The 21,584-nt window shown below is 38.0% G+C and overlaps 1 protein-coding gene across 1 annotated transcript in view; it reads left to right on the top strand.

Moving 5' to 3' along the window:
• The window catches only part of PTPN20 (protein tyrosine phosphatase non-receptor type 20), a 62,564-nt gene that overhangs the window by 37,845 nt on the left and 3,135 nt on the right, over positions 1-21,584 (top strand). The window contains exons 6-7 of the mRNA XM_015146968.3: positions 6,932-7,266; positions 10,057-10,272. Coding sequence (XP_015002454.1) covers positions 6,932-7,266; positions 10,057-10,272 — 551 coding nt within the window. The remainder of the gene's footprint in view (positions 1-6,931; positions 7,267-10,056; positions 10,273-21,584) is intronic.

Raw genomic sequence — 21,584 nt, forward strand, 5'->3', positions numbered from 1 at the left:
CAGATATTGACTTGCCAGTCTCCACAATCATGAGTCAGTTCTTTAAATCTTTCTCACCGTATATATACAGTCTATTGATTCTATTTATCTAGAGAATCTAGAGTAATAGAATTTGGTACTGAGAGCAATTCTAGAGGAACAGAGTTTTAAGGATGAGTTTTATGAATTACTTCCTTAATCTGATAAGATGTAAAAGCATTAATGACATTTCAATAGTGAACAGAGTATTAATAATTCATAGTGTAATGTAACAGTAGAGATGTGCAAAGTATTGCCATTAGGTAATCCTATTCAGATACTTAGAAGAAGCAAGGTTCTGGGTGTCTGTATTTGATACCTTAGAACATTTTTGAGTTCTCATGAGAACAATGAGATTGGCTAGTTACTCCTGATGTAGAGAAGGAAAGGATGATCTTAGGGATTAATTTTCCCAGCTCAAGTGCCACATAAATAACGCAAAAGTTTCTCTTTCTGCCCTGAAAGAAACTCTTATATTCCAACAAAACTGAGATTGTAGAAAACCAAACCCAAAATCTCATCCTGAAAATGACTGAATTACAGTGCAAATTGAATCCCCACCCTTTTAGGGTGTCTGCTGTTAAAATGAGGGCATTGACTGAGAAGGAATGGGATCTTGAAAATTGGAGTGGAGACGTATGTGAAGAGCCTTATAAAGCTGGGTGTATTGAACCCCTTGACTCTGATGAGTCTTCCTTGCCAGTAAAAGCAGCCAGGCCACCCCCATCTGAGGAGATTAATGCTACTTTACCTGAGGAAACATTTATTACCTCCCTGAGTTTGTTGTCTTGCAAGACATTGCTGATTCTTCTCAAGACTCACAGCCACCATCCTTCATTGCTTCTAGTCTCAGCAGGCCCTTAAAGGTAAGGTACGAAGTGTGGCCCATGGGGAAGTATGTTATACTACAAAAGAGCTATATGATTTTTCCAATTTATACTGACAGAAAGCTGGGAAATATTTGTGGGGAAGGATTTTAAGGGTGTGGGACAATGGTGAAAGGAACTTAGTGTTTGATCAGGCTGAATTTATTGAAATGGGACCACTAAGAAGAGATTCTGGACTTAATATGTGGCTTGGGGAGTTAGAAAGAGCTCTTACAGTTTATTTGGTTAGTTGTATTTAGTGGACCAAAAGGTAGCCCAGTCTAAATGAAGATAAAATGCCAGAACTGCCTTGATATATACTATATACTGTGAAGGAAGGGATCCAAAGGATTAGGGAGATTGGAACATTAGATTGGGTTTATCATTTAAGACCTGCCCACCCACCCCAGGAGGTCTAGAGGATGTACTTTTCTCATAACTGTGATAAATATATTTGTGAGGCGAGTCCCAGCATCCTTGAAGAATACTGTGATTGTTTTTCTCTGTAGCTCAGATATTGCAGTGGAAATTGCTGCCACTGAATTGGGAAACCTGAATGCAGTGGGTATAATTGAATCCCAGAGAAATAAGGGCCAGGTGGTGGCACTTGATAGCCAAAGGTAAGGTGAATGTGGTATGGTAATAGACAGCAGAGTCAAAGCAGCAATCAGAACAGTCTGACCTGCAGAGACCTATAGTGTTGATTAGTTGATCATGGTGTTCCTAGAAGTGAACTAGATGGGACGTCCACTAAATTCTTCCTTGATATGTGTAAGCATAAGAGTTCTAGGTCAAGTGAGCAAAAACCTAACCTGAACCATAGGAACTGAGAATCACAACCAGTCAATAACATCCTAGACTTGAGCCAGTTTACACACGCAGAACACCTTGAATGAATGGGAGGACCCTGGCACACTGCCAAGAATGTATACTGTTAATCTTTCAGCCTTCCCCAAAGGGACCTATAGCCTTTTGCCAGGGCAACTACACATTTGGAAAAAAGAAAATAATCAAACCTTTCAGAAACTACTGGACACTGGCTCTGAATTGACACCAATTCCAGGAGACCCGAAACATCACTGTGGTCTACAAATCAAAGCAGGGGCTTATGGAGGTCAGGTATTCAACGGAACTTTAGTTCAAGTTCATTTCACAGTGGACTCAGTAGGTCCCTAAACCCATCTTGTGATTATTTTCCAAGCCCTGGAATGAATAATTGGCATAAACATACTCAGTAACTGGTAGAATCCTCACATTGCTTCTCTGACCTGTGGAGTGAGGAATATTATGGCAGGAAAGGGCAAATGGAAGCCACTAGAACTGATTCTGCTTAGGAAAATAGTAAAAAAGCAAAAGCAATACTACATTCCTGAAGAGATTACTGATATTAATGCCTCCATCAAGGACTTTAAGGATGAAGTGATGTTGATATCTGTCACATCCCATTCAACTCACCTGTTTGACCTATACAGAAAAAAGATGGAATTTGGAGAATGACAGTGGATTATTGTAAGCTTCCTCAGATGGTGACTCCAGTTGCAGCTGCTATACCAGATATAGTTTCATTGCCTTAGAAAATCAACACATCCCTTCATACCTGCTATGTAGCTAGTAGCTATTGATCTGGGAAATGCTTTGTTTTCTCTATACCTAGTAATCAAGAACACCAAAAGTAGTTTACTTTCAGCCTGGCAGGGCCAGCAATACACCCTCACTGTCCTGCCTCAGGGGTGAATTAACTCTTCAGCCCTATGTTGTAATTTAGTTCTCAGGGATCTCAATCACCTTTCCGTTCCACAGGATATTACAGAGGTTTATTACATTGATGACATTGTGCTGATTGGACCTAGTGAACAAGAAGTAGCAAATGCTTTAGTCTTACTGTCTGTCAGAGGGTAGGAGATATATACAACAAAAATTCAGTGGCCTTCTACTTCAGTGAAATTTCTAGGGCTCCAGTGGTGTGGGACATGTTGAGATAATCATAAGGTGAAGGATAAATTGTATCTGGCTCTTCTTACAACCAAAAAAGAGGCACAATGGCTAATGAACCTCGGTGTTTTGGAGGAAACATTCCTTATTGGATTTGCTACTCTGGTCCATTTACTAAGTGATATGAAAAGCTGCTAGTTTTGAGTGGGACCCAAAACAAGAGAAGGCTCTGAAACACGTTCAGTCTGCCATGTAAGCCTCTCTGCCACGTGGGCCGTATGATCTAGCAGATCCAGTGGTGCTTGAAGTGTTCATGGCAGATAAGGGTGCTATTTGGACCTTTGGCAGACCCCTTTAGATGAGTCACAGTGCAGGCACATAGGATTTTAGAGTAAATTCCTGCCACCCTCTGTGGACTCTCTTTTTGAGAAACAGTTTTTGACCTGCTACTGGGCCTTGGTAGAGACTGCTTCATAGACTACTAAGTAGAGAATGTTTAACCATGGGCCACCAAGCCATAAAGTTGGGCATACAAAACAGCACTCCACCATCAAATGAAAGTGGTAGATACAAGATTGGGCTTGAGCAGATCCTGAAGGCACAAATAAGTTACACGAGGAAGCTGCCCAAATGCTCACTGTTCCCACCCCTGCTACATTACCTATCTTCAGCCTGCACCTATTGCCTCATGAGAAGTTCCCTATGATCCGCTGACAGAAGAAGAGAAGACTTGGACGTGGTCTACAGAAGGTTCTGCATGATATAAAGGTACCACCCAGAAGACAGCTAGAGCACTACAGCCCCTTTTTTGAGACATCTCTGAAGGACAGTGGTTAAGAGAAGTACTCCCAGTGGGGAGAATATTGGGTAGTGCACTTGGTGGTTTTTTTTTTTTTTTTTTTTTTTGCCTGGAGAAATGGCCAGAGGTATAAATCTATACTGATTCATGGACTATGTTTAACGACTTAGCCGGATGGTCAGGGACTTTGAAGGAACATGATTGGAAAAATTGGTGACAGTAAGGTCTGGGGAAGAGGCATGTGAATAGACTTTGCTAGATAGGCACAAACACAAAGATATTTGTATCCCATGTGAATGCTCACCAAAGGTTGATCTCAGCAGAGGAAGACTTTAATAATCAAGTGAATAGAATGACTTGCTCTATGAATATCAGCTAGACTATTCCCCCAGCCACCCCTGTCATTGTGTCATTGCCCATAGGTCTCATGAACAAAGTGGCCTTAGTGGCAGGGATGGAGGTTATGTATGAGCTCAGCAACATGGACTTCCACTCACCAAGGCTGACCTGGCTACAGCTACTACTGAGTGTCCAATCTGCCAGCAACAGAGACCAACACTGAGTACCTGATGGGCACTATTCCATGGGATGATCAGCCAGCTAGCTGATGGCAGGTTGATTACATTGGGACCACTTCCATCATGGAAGGAGCAGTGCTTTTTTCTTACTAGAATACACAGTAACTATGGGTATGGATTTGCCTTCCCTGCACACAGTGCTCCTGCCAATTTACCATCTGTGGACCTACAGAATGCCTTATCCACCATCATGGTATTCCATACAGCATTGCTGTAATCAAGGAACTCACTCTGTGGCAAATACCTTGTGGCAATGGCCTCACTGCCACTGTGTTACCATATTCCTTATCCTCTCAAAGCAGCTGGCTTGATAGAATGGATAAATGGCCTTTCGAAGACTCAATTACAGTGAAAGCTAGGTGACAGTACCTTGCAGGGCTGGGGTAATGTTCTCCAGGAGGTTATATATGCCCCAGATCAGCATCCAATATATGATGCTGTTTCTACCATAGCCAGGATTCAAGAATCAAGGGGTTGAAATGGGAGTGGCACCAGTCGCCATTATCCCTAGTCATCCATTAGCATAATTTTTCCTTCCTGTTCATGTGGCCTTATGCTCTGCTGGTCTAGGGGTCTTAGTGGCTCTCTTCATTAATGTTGTCTGACACTTAGGCCTTTCTGTCTGCAAACTTGGGTCTTCCTTGATGGACAACAGAGTTTGAAATTATTTTTGCGCCAGAGTCTAGATTTACCTAGTCTGTGGAGTCTAGAAGATTGCTGCATAATATGGAACAAGTTGCTTTGTACAGATTCTTTATTTTAAAAGTATGAATAGAATAGCACCTCCCTCGAAGGTTTGTTTTGGAGTTGACAAGGTGATACATGTAGTGTATCATGCTGCTTGAACCTGGTATGCATGTTTCACTGCGTTCTATTAGTACTCTCGCTTCTGTTTAGGGAGCTTTCCTATGATCACTTGAATTATTTCCTTTCTGTAGTGAATTCCACAGCTTGCTTCTGAAATTCCTTTTTTATATTCCCCTTCTATGCGCTATGTCTTTTAGCACTTTAATCATTATTGTAGGTTTAAAAAATTTTTTTTTCTGAGTTCTGGGAAAAATTTTAAGCTGGTTTTTAAAACATGAATTTGTTTTTCTGTTCAATTCCTGCTTTAGGAGTTTGAGTTGAATGATTGTGACTTTTATATGAAATCAAGCTTTTATTAGTTTAGATTATTTAATTTTCACATATTTAATCTCATTTCAAAATTTAAAACATGCTTTTTTTACTATGAAGTAACTCATACTGTTTATATACTGTAATAACTGCTGCTAACATTGTGATGAACACTTGCCAGGCTTATGATTATATGACATATATCATCATATATGTACATACATATGATGAAAGATCTCCCTACAGAGCCATTGTTACTGCCTTTATAATTTAGTAATATAACATATTTGTTAGTAAACATAGATATATAGTATTGTTTTAAACAATTAATGCTCTCTTGAATTTTATTTAATATACAAATAGGAATTTTTAAGGTGTTATCACCTTTTATAGAAAGGAGAACATTTGTTATGATTTTTTAGAATGTGCTCCCTTTTTGAAATACTGGGTACCTTTATATATCTAGCAATTTTTTTTTTTAAACGGAGTCTCACTTATTCTGTCACCCAGGCTGGAGTACAGTGGAGCGGTCTCGGCTCACTGCAGCCTCCGCCTCCCTGGTTAAAGCGATTCTCCTGCCTCAGCCGCGTGAGTAGCTGGGATTATAGGTGTGAGCCACCGCGCCTGGCTGTTTTTTCTGCTTGTTCATATTTACAAGGGAAAGTTTCTGTGTACTATGTTAAAATTTGAGAAGAGTTCTGCCAGATATTAGGTAAATGCCTGTTTAGGTCTTCTCAGTATATTTACTAGATAAATGGTCCGTGTGATTCTGAGTAGTGAGGACAGGTTATTGGTGAGAGAGCTGCATGGCAGAGAAGGGCCTCCTTTTCTGTGTGTGTTTGTGCTCTTCATGTGGGGACTGGTGGTGGAACCAGAGCTTCAGATGTCTGTGTCAGGTGAAGAAGGAACTCCTGGAGCAGTGAAGCTTAGTAGGCCAAATAGCTGGTTTTCCCTCTCGTATTTGTTATAACAGTCCATGTTAGATGAGTCCCATATTACTTGGAGCAAATCCCCTTGGTAGCATCCCTTTGCCACAATATCTTTGCTTTGAATAACATGTCCCATCACCAGCTGAAGGCTGAGAATGGACATAAAATATGGCTGTCTAGTTTGGAGGACACTGGTGGAATTCCATTAATCCTAGGATTTGTCTGCAGTCAACTATTAGATTTTTTTTTCCCCTGGCCCCTGCTGCTCTGGGTTTGCAGGTTTCACAGATTTGCAGGAGAATATCATTCATTTACTCCCACAGAGAGTTTCTTCTCTGTTGTGTTCAGTTGCAAACTAGAGGATACGTCCCTTGACTTAATCTTGCCTATGCCAGTTCTAGCAGAAATTTCCAAAAGTACCTGGATGGTAATGATATCATTCTGTGTTTATTAAAAACTGATCTGAAAAATAAACCTCTCATAATTGTATATTTCTTAGGTCATGCCAATAGTTTTCAGGGAGGAAAGAATTTAAACTCATGGACTCAACCCTTTTGAAAAAAAAAACTCCTAGGCCATCTTCTTTATTGATCAGAGAGATATACGGATTTATGTGTGTGAAATCCTTTCGTGAAGTCTGGGTGTGATGTATCTCCCACCTTTATCTACCAGATGTTTCTGTTTCTGTAATAGATGATTCAACACGCGTTCCTCTTGGAAAAAGCAAGGACTACATCAATGCTAGTTATATTAGGATAGTCAATTGTGGACAAGAGTATTTTTATATCGCTACTCAAGGACCACTGCTGAGCACCATAGATGACTTTTGGCAAATGGTGTTGGAAAATAATTCTAATGTTATTGCCATGATAACCAGAGAGGTAGAAGGTGGAGTTATCAAATGCTACCCTTACTGGCCCATTTCTCTGAAGAAGCCATTGGAATTGAAACACTTCCGTGTATTCCTGGAGAACTACCAGATACTTCAATATTTCATCATTCGAATGTTTCAAGTTGTGGAGAAGTCTGTAAGTTCTTAAACATCAGTATTAGATATATGTTTCACCACATAAGCAAATGTCTTAGAACTAGAAGTTAGGAGTAGGATGGAAAATAGACCGAGGATACTTCTTAAAGTAACTTTTTACTTGTCCCTGGTACCAGAAGCCACCACCACTTCTCCTCCTCCTTAACCAGATTCTGTAGAGAAGAACAAATTGGAAAAGAGAGGTGGGGTAGGGAGAGTGTCTGTTGAAGTTGTCTGATTCTGGGTTATACCTGCTTCTGCCAAGTGTGGCAGATAAGTGTTGAGTCCTTAAGGTATGCTAATCACTGGGCCAGGCACTATCAGTACTTACCGAGTAGTGGAGAGGTTGGTACACTCACTGATAGATACCTAACTTACCGTGTTCAGTGATAATGTTGAGATATGTCTTGGCCACTTTGGGGCTCAGAAGGTAAGTACTTAGCTTTACTTGGAGTTTGGGGTAAGGTTTACTGGAGGAAGTAGCATTTGTTTTGAGAATTATCCAAATGAGAAAGATGGAGGGAGAAAGTAGATGATCAAAATATAAAATAATACAAGGTGTGTATAGAGACAAATGTAAGTAGTTAAGTGTTTCTGAAATGTAAAAGTTCAGTGCCAGGGAGTAATAAAAGATGAGATGAGGTTATCAAAAGTAAGCAGGGGTCAGCTAGAATGTGAAATGTCTTAAATTTCAGCTAAGTAGCATGAACTTTATTATGAAGATAATTGGGAGACATTGAAGAATTTTAGTAAGTGACATGATCAACTACGGCTATTGGCATGGGGTGGAAAGAACAGACGCAAGTGTTTTGCAGATAAAATTGGGAGACTTATAATTGACTTATGACTTATGATTTATAAGTGACAGAGGAGGGGTTGAAAATATATTCAATACAGTAACCACATGTGGATATTTGTTTAAATTTAAGTTATTTAAATTTATGTAAAATAACAAATTGAGTTCCTCACCTGCAGTAGCCACGTTTCTAGGGCTTATTAGTCACATGTTGATAGTGGCTACTATATATTGCCATATTTAAGACATTTGCTTCAGTATAGAAAGTTCTGTTGAGAAGCACTGGTCTAGAATAATTCATGTATTTCTTGGTCTAATAGACTTAGAAAACAGAAAAGGAATGGTTTATAGCAGAAAGCAATGAGTTAGATTGCTCTAGTGGATTCAGTTGGCAGGTAGGTGATACATGTGTTAACAGGAGTGAAGGGAATAGGAGTTGAACAGGAAACTTGTAGAGAGTGGTGAGTTTTGGAGTCATCACCAAAGAAGTTGATTGGAGCACAATCACCAGGAAAAGGGCTGCTGAGTGATGCTGAGGTTTGACCCATAAATTTGTAATAGCAACAAAATATGTGATTATGTGTTTTGTTTTGTGTTTTTTTCCAGCAGTATAACATTGAGATTCCTGAGTACGGGTTATGGGACTGACCCAGAGAGAGAGATTAATTTTAAGGAATTGGTTCAAGTGATTGTGGAGGGTTGGCAAATCTGCGGGGTGGGAAAGTAGGCTGAAGACCCAGGGAAGAATTGCAGTTTGAGTCCAAAAGCAATCTGCTAGTAGAATTCCTTCTTGCTCATGGGAGATCAGTTTTTGTTCTGTTAAGGCCTTCAGCTGATTAGATGAAGCCAACCCATTTTATGGAGAATAACCTGCTTTGCTCAATTAAATTCCAATTTAAATGTTAATCTCACCTAAAAAATACTTTCACAGAGACACAAAATAATATTTGGCCTAGTATCTGGGTACCAGGGCTCAGCCAAGTTGACACATAAAATTAACTATCACAAATTTCAGTAGACACTGTGGATTAGAATAGAGCTCTGAACACTAGCATCTTTATTCAGGAAGCTTAGGAAAAAGAGGTGCATTCAGAAGAAGCAGAGGAGAAGTGAGAAACTCATTTTGAGTTCTTCCATTAGGGTCCCATGTGTGGTAAAATAAGGGCCCCACACTGGGGAAAGGGTCATGATCTCTTTGAATGAGATATAGGTAAATTCAAAGTGCTTTATCTGACAATACTGGGAAGAGTTTCATGACTCCACTTCAAGGGGGCTCAGCACAATAGTGGGACCCACAGTCTACTCTCATGGTCATTGACTACCCTGTCTTCATCGCTGGAAGAGATTGGCGCCTCTCTTGTCAGACACCTGTATGTCTTAATTCAATTTCATATGTCATTTTTAAACTAAAATACATTGCCTTTTGGTCTTATTCCTAACATGACAGTCCATCTCTCACTCTAAGCATTTTGAAATCTTGGTTTTCCTGCAGCCTCACGGTACAGAAGAATGATGCTAGATTAGAATTCAAGACACCTACATTACAGTTCCAGCTCTAAATGTGTGAACCTTCTAACCTAGCATACATCTCTCGTCCCCCTCATCCTTACATTTTCATCTGTAAAATGGAGATAAAATGGTGCCTACCTCACATGATTGATGTGAAGATTGAAGGAGAGAATTCATGTGAAGCCCCTAGCATAGTACCTGCCACATAGCAAGTGCTTAACTTTTGTTACCTGTTAGTACTGGTATTTTTATTGTTGTTCCTGTGCTCTCCTTTGTAAAATGGAGAAAACCTCTATTCCTAGCAACTTCCAGAATTCTTATAAACATCAAAAAGAGGTTTGAGTATTTTTTGAAAGTTCTATATAATACCAAGGTAATACCGTGTAGCCATTATTATTATCATTTAAATATTAGAAGTTGGTGTGAGGTCTCTCTAATATAAGAAATCAATAAATATCTTTCTCGCTCTGTTTCTTTCTCTAACAGACAGGAACTAGTCACTCTGTAAAACAGTTGCAGTTCACCAAGTGGCCAGACCATGGCACTCCTGCCTCAGCAGATAGCTTCATAAAATATGTTCGTTATGCAAGGAAGAGCCACCTTACGGGACCCATGGTTGTTCACTGCAGTGCTGGCATAGGCCGGACAGGGGTGTTCCTATGTGTGGATGTCGTGTTCTGTGCCATCGTAAAGAACTGTTCAGTAAGTGTGTGAATCAAGCAGATACCCTGATGCTGTTGGTAAACACACTACGTTTAACAGCCTGATCATTTGGAAGACTAATATTTGGTCTTCAAAAGCAACTTAGTAAATCAAAAGCACATGAGCTTGCGATACCTGATTCTCACTGAACTTGCTGCAGGTTCCTGGGGGTGTTTGTGAAAATTAAAGTATGTAATGTAAATAATGGCTTAGGACAGTGTCTGGAACATAATAGATACACAGAAAATGTGAGTTCCATTTCCTTTTCCTTCCCTGTATCTTACACAGGGTGTTTAGACTTACTAGAGAATGTTGATGGAGTGTGCCTGTTTTTAATGAATATAAGTGACAAGCACATAAGAATGTGAGAAAAAATGTAGACTTCCGAGTGAATGAGGGGTCCCTGTTTGACTGCCTGTTTTGCCACATAGTTTAGATTTTGGTGACTTTGGGTAAATTGCTCAACCTCTCTCAAACCTAGTTTTCTCATTTGCAAAATGAACATAATAATATAATTGAGTTTGAGTCAATAATTCACAATCCTTTACTTTTCTTTTTTAATTTGGAAACAGCTAAGAGATAGACACAGGAACAAGACATGTGATGATTACAATATTTCCTTTATTATTATTTTTATTCTCAAGTTTTATTTGTTAAAATAGATTCCATCTGTGTTGTTTTTCCTTTTATTTTTAGTTGACATGTAATAATTGTACATATTTGTGGGGTAGAGAGAGTGATATTTAGGTATCTGTATACAATGTGTAGTGATCAGATCAAGGTAGTTAATGTATCCATCACCTCAAACATTTATCATTTCTTTGTGTTGTGAACATCAAAAATCTTCTCTCCTAACTTTTTGAATATATACAATAAATTACAGTCAACCATATTTGCCCTACAGTGATGCAGAACACCAGAGCTCATTCCTCCTATCTAGCTGTAATTTTGTATTTGTTAGCCAACCTTACCTTATCATCTTTAATACCCACAGTTCTACTCTCGACTTCCATGAGCTCGATTTTTTAGCTCTCATATATAAATGAGAACATACAGTATTTATCTTTCTGTGCCTGCCTTGTTTTGCTTAATACAATGTTCTCCAGACTTATCCATGTTGCTGCAAATGACAGGATGTCACTCTTTTTTATGGCTGCATGGTGTTCCCTTTTCCAATCCATTAGCATAGGATTTTCACCAGTGTTTCATAGTTTTCCTCATAGAGGTCTTTTACTTTTTTTGGTTAAATTTATCCTAGGGTTTTTTTTTTTTATAGCTATTGTAAATAAGATCACCTTCTTTATTTTCTTTCAGCTAGTTCGTTATTGGCATCTAGAAATATCACTGATTTTTGTATGTCGACTTTGTATCCTGCAACTTTACTGAATTAGTTTATTAGTTCTAAGTGTTTTGGTAGAGTCATTAGTTTTGGGGGATATGTATGTGTATATATGTGTGTGTGTATATATATATATGAATGTGTGAATATATAGTCATGTCACATGCAAAGAGGGACAATTTAATTTCCTTTTTCCAATTTGGATGCCCCTTCTTTCTTTCTCTTGACTAATTGCAATGGCTAGGATATCCAACATTATGCTGAATAAGAATGGTAAAACTGGGCATTCTTGACTTGTTTTCCAGTTCTTAGAAGAAAGGCTTTGAGCTTTTCCCCATTCAGTATGATGTTAACTGTGTGTTTGTCATATATGGTCTTTATTGTGTTTAGATATGTTCCTTCTATGCCTCGTCTGTTGAGAGTTTTTTTTTTTTTAATCATGAAAGCATGTTGAATTTTATGAAATGTTTCTTCTACATCTATTAAGATTCTCATATGGTTTTTGTCATTCATTCTGTTGATGTGATGTATCACATTTATTGATTTGCATATGTCAAATTATACTTGCATTCTGGGGATAAATCCCACTTGATCATAGTGCATTATCTTTTTGATGTGCTGTTACATTTGTTTTGCTAGTATTTTGTTGAAGATTTTTTTTTGCATCTATCTTCATCAGGGATATTGGCTTGAACTTTTTTTTCATTGTGTCTCCGCCAGATTTTGGTATCAAGATGATAATGGCTTCATAGAATGAGTTAGGGAGGAATCCCTCCTCCTTGAATTTTTTGGAATCATTTCAGTAGGATTGGTACCAGTTCTTCTTTGTACATGTGGTAGAATTTAGCTATGAATCCATCTGGTCCAGGACTTTTTTTGGTTGGTAGGATTTTTATTACTGATTCACTTTTGGAATTCATTATTGGTCTGTTCAGGTTTTCAATTTCTTCCTGGTTCAATCTTGGGAGGATGTGTGTTTTCAGGAATTTACTCATTTCCTCTAGACTTTCTAATTTTTGTGTGCAGAGATATTTATAATGATCTCTGAGAATCTTTTATATTTCTATGGGATTAGTTGTAATGTCATCTTTGTCATTTCTGATTGTGCTTAGATTTTCTCTTTTTTTGTTGTTTAGCTAGCAGTCTATCAATTTTGTTTATTCTTTCAAAAAACAGACCAGGCATGGTGGCTCATGCCTGTGATCCCAGCACTTTGGGAGACTGAGGCAGATGGATCACCTGAGGTCAGGAGTTCGAGACCAGTCTGACCAATATGGCAAAACCCTGTGTCTACTAAAAATACAAAAATTAGCCAGGTGTGGTGGTGTGCACCTGCAGTCCCAGCTACTTGGGAAGCTGAGACAGGAGAATTGCTTGAACCCAAGAGGTAAAGGTTGCAGTGAGCCGAGATTGTGCCACTGCACTCCAGCCTGGGAAACAGAGCGAGACTCCGTCTCAAAAAAAAAAAAAAAAAAAAAAATTGTTTTGTTGATCTTTTGTATGCATTTTTGCATCTTAATTTCATTCAGTTCTCCTCTGATTTTGATTATTTGTTTTCTTCTGCTAGTTTGGGATTGATTCATTCTTTTTTCTAGTTTCTCTAGGTGTGACATCAGATTGTTCATTTAAGATCTTCCTAACTTCTTTGATGTAGACATTTAGCACTATAGACTTTACTCCGAGCACTGCTTTAGCTGCATCCCAAAATTTTTTATTTGTTTTGTCTCTGTTTTCATTAATTTCAAAGAATTTTTTTGATTTCTGAATTCATTTGTTTACCCAAAAGTCACTTAGGAGCAAGTTGTTTAATTTCCAAGTAATTGTATAGTTTTGGGAGATCTTCTTGGTAGTAATTTCTATTTTTATTATACTATGGTCTGAGAGTATGCTTGAGATGATTTCAGTGTTTTTAAATTTTTTCAGATTTGCTTTATGGCTGAGCGTATAGTTGTTCTTAGAGTATATTCCATGTACAGATAAGAAGACTGCATATCCTATGGTTTTGGAGTGGACTAGTCTATAGATGTCTATTGAGTCCAATTGGTCAAGTGTTGAATTTAAGTCCAGAATTTCTTTATTAATTTTTTGCTTTGATGATCTCTCTAATCCTGTCAATTGGGTGTTGAAGGCTCCCAATATTATTGTGTGGACTAAGTCTTTTCCTAGGTCCAGAGGAACTTGTTTTAAGAATCTGGGTGCTCCAATGTTAGCTGTGTGTATATTTAAGGTAGTTAAGTCTTCTTTTTGAATTGTTCCCTTTGTCATTGTGTAATGCCCTTCTTTGTCCTTTTAGATCATTGTTGGTTCAAAGTCTGTTTTATCTGACATAAGAATAGTGACCCCTGCTTTCTTTTTGTTTTCCATTTGCATTATAGATCTTTCTCCATCCCTTTACTTTGAACCTGTGGGTGTTCTTACATGTGAGATGGGTCTCTTGAAGACAGAAGATGGTTGGGCCTTGTTTTTTAAATCCAATTTGCCATCCTAAGCCTTTTAAGTGGGATATTTAGACCATTTGCCTTCAAGGTTTATATCAATATGTGAGATTTTGATGCTGCCATCATGTTGTTAGCTGGATGCTTTGTAGACGTGATTGTGTATTTGCTGTATAGTATCTGTGGGCCATGTACTTGTGTTTTTGTGGTGCCAGGTACTGCTCTTTCATTTCCACATTTAGCACTTCCTTAAGGGCTTCTTGTAAGACTGGTCTAGTACTCATGAATTTCCTTAACTTTGCTTGTCTGAAAAGGATTTTATTTCTCCTCTGCTTATGAAGCTTAGTTTGGCAGAATATCAAATTATTGTTTGGAGTTTCTTTTATTTAATGATGCCGAAAATAGGTCCACAATTTCTTCTCACTTGTAAGTTTCTGCTGATAGGTCTACTCCTAGCCTGATGGGATTCCTTTTGTAAGTAAACTGACCTTTCTCTCTAGCTGCCTTTAAGATTTTTTCTTTGGCATTGACCTTGGTGAATCTGTTAACTATATGTCCTGAGGATGATTATTTTGTATGGTATCTCGTAGGACTTTGCTGAATTTCTTAAATTTGCCTATTGACTTCTCTAGTGAGACTGGGAAAAGTTTTGTGCACTATATTTTCAAATATGTTTTCCAAGTTGTTTACTCTTCTTCTCTTTCAGAAACGACAGTGAGTCATAGGTTTGGTCTCTTTACACAATCTCTTATTTCTTGGAGGTTTTGTTCATTTTCAATTTTTATTTATTTATTTTTTTTTTGAGACAGAGTCTTTCCTGTCGCCCAGTTTGGAGTGCAGTGGCGTTATCTCAGATCACTACATCCTCCACCTCTCAGGTTCAAGCAATTTTCGTGCCTCAGCCTCCTGAGTAACTGGAGCTACAGGCGCATGCCACCATGCCTTGCTAGTTTTTGTATTTTTAGTAGAGATGGGGTTTCACCGTGTTGGCCAGGCAGGTCTTGAACTCCTGGCCCCAAGTGATCCTCCCACCTCAGCCTCCCAAAGTGCTGGGGTCATAGGCATGAGCCACCATGCCCAGCCTGAAATTCTTTTTTGTTTATTTTTGTCTGTCTGAATTGATTTGAAGGACCAATCTTTGAGCTCTGAGATTCTTTCCTCATCTTGGTCTATTCTGTTCTTAATGCTTCCAACTGTATTATGAAATTTCTGTAGTGAATTTTTCAGTTCCAGAAGGTCAGTTTGTTTGTTTCTTAAAATGGCTTTGTCAGCTTTTTAACTCTTGGATCATTTTACCGAATTCCTTGGATTAGGTTTCAGCTGTCTCCTGAATCTTATTAAGCTTCCTTACCACCCAGATTCTGAGTTCTTTGTTTGTCATTTCAACCATCTCAATATAGTTAAGAACAATTTCTAGCGAGCTAGTACAATTATTTGGAGATAAGGAGGCACTGACTTTTTGAATTGCCAAAGTTCTTGCACTAAATCTTTCTCTTCTGAGAGGGCAGGTGTTCTTTTATCATGTTGAATTTGTTATCATTTTGATGAGGCTTTTGTTTTTATATTCTTTATATCACTTGAGGATTTGACTGTAGTGTAAGCTGAGTATAGTCAATTGGCTTTATTTCTGAGTGCTTTCAGAGGGCCAACGCTCTGTATGGAATATTTATTAATACTTGTAGCTAGATTCTCGCACTGGGTTTCACAGGCAGTGTATACTGGAAGTTTTGGATGTTGTAATTTAGGCTTCAATCCAGTAGATGGTGCTTGAGAGTAATGATCGGCAAATAGACTCTTAGCCACACAACTCTTTTATATTTCAGCGTATTTGCAGCAGTGGGGGTAGGAAGAGGTAGCGATGATCCCCTGCCAGGTCCATTTCCAGGCCTTAGGGGAGCCCCCTCCAGTCACTGGCACCATGCCCACATCTCTTTAACCCCAAGGGGGACCCTGGCAGCCTGTGCTCTCTCCGCCCTTGGGGCAGCCTGAGCCAAAGATTAGGTCACCAAAAGATCCACAGCACGCTGGAGGCCTACTGGTCCTCTGTGCTTGGGAGTCAGAGGTAATTGTGTCTACAGATGGTTTGTTGATGCAGTAGGTCAAGGGTGTGAGATCTCCAGGCAGGGCGGTGTTGCTGTGGGTGTACAGCTGATGTGGCACCCATAGCCTAGGGTTTTCTGCCCAGCAGACATCTGTGGGGACTTCCCAGTTCTTTTTGCCTTGACTGGTTCTCAAGAAGCTATTCTAAAGAAGTGGCAACTTATCTTAGATCACAAAGTAAAGAATAGAAACAAACAAAGAAAAAATTTTTTTAAAATTCTCTATGCTTTAACTCCATCCCAACCACATTTCAACCACAATTTCAACTGCTTATTATCTAAATTTATGTATTTTTATATTACCTTTCTCTTAACAGGTTGCTATAGCTATTATGGCTTTTTATGAATTCGTCTTTCAGCTTCATACCAGAGTTAGGCATGGATTGCACACCATCATTACAGTAATAGAGTATTCTGGCTTTGTCCATGTTGTTAATGTTACCAGTGGATTTTATGCCTTGAAAAGTTTTCTTTTTGAATGTGTATGTGGTTTTTTTGTATTTTTTTTTTTTTATTTTCCTTCTGAAGAACTTGCTTTAGCATTTCTTGTAAGTCAGGTCTGGTGGTGGTGAATCCTCAGATTTTGTTTATCTGAAAAATACTTTATCACTCTTTCATATTTGAAAGTACCTTTGCTGAATACAGTATTCTTGGATAACAGGTTTTTTTGTTTTTCTTTCAACGCTTTGAAAATTTATCCCACTTTCTCCTGGCCTATATGATTTCTGTTGAGAGTCAATTGTCAGATGAATTGGAACTCTTTTATATGTTAATTGCTTCTTTTCTCCTGCTACTTTTTAGGATCCAGTCTTTATCCTTGAGCTTTGAGAGTTTATTATTATATACTTTGGTGTGGCCTTATTCGGGTTGAATCTGTTTGGTGTTCTCTGACACTCTTATACCTGAATATTTATATCTGTTGCATTTTGGAAAGTTTTGTTATTATTTCTTTGAATAAGCTTTCTACCCCTTGCTCTCGTTCGATTCCCTCTTGAACACCAGTAATTTTTGGATTTGGTCTTTTGAGGTAATTGTCTATATCTGGTGATGATCTTTATTCTTTTTTATTCCTTTTTCACCTATGACCGTATTTTCAAATAGCCTGTTTTCAAGCTCACTGATTCGTTCCTCTGCGTAATTCATTCTATTATTGTGAGGCTGTAATGAATTTTTCAGTTCAGCTAATATATTTCTGAGCTCCAAGATTTCTATTTGATTTTTAAATTATTTCAATCTCTTTGTTAAATTTGTCTAATAAAGTTTTGAATTGGTTTTCTGTTACCTTGGAGATTTCTGAATTTCCTCAAAGCTATTAATACTGTTTGAATTCTTGATCAAGGAGCTCTCATATGGCCATCTCATTAGGGTCAGTCACTTGTTCCTGCTTTATCCATTTGGGGAGGTCATGATTTTCTGTTGGCTGCAGTTTCTTGTGGATGTGCAAGAAGTATATATCTTGTATTGATGTCTTTGAATGAAGGATTAGTTATTTATCCTGGTGTTCTCTGTCTGGCTTATTTTTGTTTTTTATTGAATATATTTGCTTATAGATTCTTTGTAATTTACCTGTGGAATTTTTTTTGTGTGTGGGTGGGGGGGGGTGTGGGGTGCTAAGTTGCTGCCTTTTTTTGGCACTAGATGTCACCTTACGACCAAGTTTGCCTTGGCTCCAGTAAACAATAAGAGAACTGCTCATCCCAATTAGGCAAAGTCTCAAAGGGGATATCATGGCAGTGTGGGAAAGGTGGCTTGAGATCCATGCCCAGGGGTCCTGTGCAACATACCTTCTGCAATGTGGTGCTACTAAACAACCACTCTGGTTTGGCATCTCCAAGCTGAGTTACAGACCAGAGTTTCAAGGGCAGGGGGTGGTAGTCCCACCTCACCTGTTTGTCTCTGACTGTTCTCAGGATATTTCTTTCTTCAGGCACGTGTAGTGCTTCCTGTGAGTTGAGGTAAGGACAGGTTTCCTGCCAGGTAACCCAGATGGTGGGAAACCTGGCTGTCACCTTTTCTAGTATAGAAATCATGAATCAGGTGGAGATTTTTTGCACACTTGGTGCTGGGCAAGTTGGAGGAATGGGCATTGCAGATGTGGAAACCCAATTCTCTTACTGCCTACTTAGACTTTTTTCCCCATCTCTGTGGATCCAGGAACTGTCTTCTCCTCATACTTGATTTCTGGGATATTGTTGTTGATAATTTAAGTGCTGTATATTTGGTTTTGGTTTTCTTTGTAAAGAAGTGAAGCCAGCTTGCTTCTACACTATTATTTTGGAACCGGAAGTCCTCTCTTGTCTTTTTAATCTAATTCTCCTTAAGACAATTATTTTATCTTTGAATTAATTAATTTTTATGTAAATTACAATTAAGTCTTAATGGTTCCTTTGCTTTGTTAACCAATACATCTTTGCAAATAACACAAGTGTAGTTTTAGAGCTTCACAATCAATAATGACTACAAAACTCAATATATGAGGAATCATAACTCCAGGTGAAAATTATATAACTCTTGGTCTTCATTTCATTGCAGTCACTTCCGTCTTCATTATTTGGTTAACCACTACAGCCACATTCGGAAAGCTGTGTCTTTTCTAACTAAACAGTCCAGTGATGCTTGTTTTGTAGTCAGTAAGTTGATTACAAATTAGTAATTCTAATGTGTTTCCATAATTTCCCTAATCTTAAATTATAATTTTTTAAAAAATAAGCTTTTAAAGAAGTAATAGTTTTTAATTCTGATGAGATTGTATTTTATTAGTATTTCCTTTTATGGATCCTGTTTTGATATCAAGTCTAACAGCCCATCACTTAGCTGAGGGCCTGAATAATTTTTTGTGTTCTTTTATGAAAATTCTGTAAGTTCATATTTGACATTTAAGTCCTTAGTCCATTTTGAGTTAATAAATTACGAAATTTAGGTGAAGATTCATTTTTTGGTCTATTGATGGCTAGTTGTTTCAATATCATTTATTGAAAATTCTATTATTCCTCCATTTAATTATTGTTGTACCTTTGTCAAAAATCATTGGGCATATTTGTATGGTCCTATTTCTGGTTCTGTATTCTGTTCTATTGATCAGTGTGTCTATCCTTCTGCCAGTACCACCCTTTGGATTATTGTAGTGATATAGTGAGCTTTAACATCAGATAGAATGATTTCTGCCACTTTATTCCTCTTTTTCAAAATTCTTTGAGCTATCCTAGGGGGTCTTTGCCTTCCCTAATAAATTTTAGAATTAGTTTGACTACATCTACAAAAAAAACTTGCTGGGATTTGGATGGAAATTGCTTTAAATCTGTAGATTAGTTGGAGAGAGCTGACATCTTTACTGTATTGAATCTTCAAGTCCATGAACATAAGTATCTCTATTTATTTAGGTTTTCTTTGAATTCTTTCATCAGCATTTTGTCATTTTCAGTGTGTAGATCTTGTATATGTTTTGTTAAATTTACCCTATTCATTCTCTTTGCAGCAATTGTAAATGGTATTGTGTTTGAACTTTCAGTTTCCACATATTCATTGTTAGTATGTAGAAATTCAATTGATTTTCATTTGTTGATCTTGTTCGCTGTGATCTTGTTGAACTTACTTATTCTTAGAGGTTTTGTAGGTTTTTTTTAAGATTCTTTGGTATGTTCTACATAAACAGTCATGCTATGTGCATATAGATTTGTCTCTTCCTTTTTGATCTGTATACATCCTACTTATTTTCTGGTCTTATTGCTGTACTAAAATGTCAAGTGCTACATTGAATAAGAGTGGTGAGAGCAGGCATTGTTGCCATCACTGATCTTAGAGGGAAAGCAAACTAAAATTTTATTTTCTGTGAAACACCCAATGAAGAGGTTTAAAAAAAAAGCTAGAGAATAACTATATGCAGGGCACATATCCAACAAAGGCCTTGGATCTAGAATTTATAAGGAACCCTCAAAAATCAATAGTTAAAAAAAAAAGAAAAACAGAAATGGGTAAAAGACATGAACAGACAATTTACCAAAGAGAATATACAAATGACAAGCATGTGAAAAGACGCTCAGCTTCATTAGCCCTTGGGGAAATGCTAATTAAAACCAGGATGGAGTAGCATTACACACCTATTAGAAAAGCTTATGTAAAAATAGTGACAGCATCCCATGCTGATGAAGATTTGGAGAAATGCTGGTGAGGATTTGGAGAATTTGAAGATTTGGAGAAACTGTATTGCTCATGTATTACCCATATGTATGAGACATTGGGAATGTAGACTGGTACCAGCCACTGTGGAAAACAATTGAGCAGTTTCTTGGGGAAAGAAACTGACTAAACTAAAGTTGACATATAACCCAGCAATAGCACTCTTGGGGCATTTATCCCAGAGAAATCAAAATTTATGTTCACACAGAAAGCTGTATGTAAGTGTTCATAGCAGATTATATTCACAATAGCCAAAAACTGGAACAACCCAGATGTTCTTCAACCAATTGATGGTTAAAGTGGCACACATCCACATCATGGAATATTATTTAGCAATAAAAAGAAGAAAACTATTGTTACACCAACAACTTGGATGGATCTCCAAGTTATTCTGGGTGGGAAAAAGGTAAATCACAAAAGGTTAGATATTGTGTGATTTTATTCATATAATGAATTTTGCTATTTCTTCTTGAAATAGCAAAAGCATAGAGAAGGAAAACAGATTACTGTTTGCCAAGGGTTAGAGACTGAGGTGGTTGAGTGTGACTCTATAGGGATAGCAGGAGGAAGACTTGTGGTGGAACAGCTCTGTATCTGGACTTTGGTTAGAGTTTCATGAATCTTCACATATACAATTGCATGGAGCTGTGTGTGCACACATGCACACATACTGACGTTCACATGCTCACTAACAGTTGCATGTAAAACTGGTGAAATCTGAATTAAGCTTTGTGGATTGTCCCAATGTCAGTTTCTTTCCTGGTTTTAATATTATATCTGGTTAAACAAGATGATAGCATCTGGGAAACTGCGTGAAAGATACACAGGGCCACCCTGTACAACTTCCTGTATGTCTATATTATAAAATAAAAGGCAGACATGGTGGCTCACGCCTATAATCCCAGCACCTTAGGAGGCCAAGGCTGAGGATCACTTTAGGCCAGGAGTCTGAAACCAGCCTGGGCAACATAGTGAGACCCCAATCTCTACAAAAATAAAAATAAAAAAGTTAGCTGGGCATGGTGGCACGCACCTATAGTTCTTGCTACTCAGGAGGTTGAGGAGGGAGGATTGTAGTTTGAGATTGCAGTGAGATATGACGACACCGCTGCACTCCATCAGCCGAGACTACAGAGCAAGACCCTGTCTCTAAAAAACAAAAAGTTTTTTAAAAAGGGTTAATTAAAATTTTTAATTATAAAGATGACAAGCTATGAAAATAAAGGAATGCTTATTGTTTTCTATTTTTATATGCTTTGGGGT

This window comes from Macaca mulatta, chromosome 9, assembly GCF_049350105.2.
Source record: "Macaca mulatta isolate MMU2019108-1 chromosome 9, T2T-MMU8v2.0, whole genome shotgun sequence".
NCBI classification, from domain to species: domain Eukaryota; kingdom Metazoa; phylum Chordata; class Mammalia; order Primates; family Cercopithecidae; genus Macaca; species Macaca mulatta.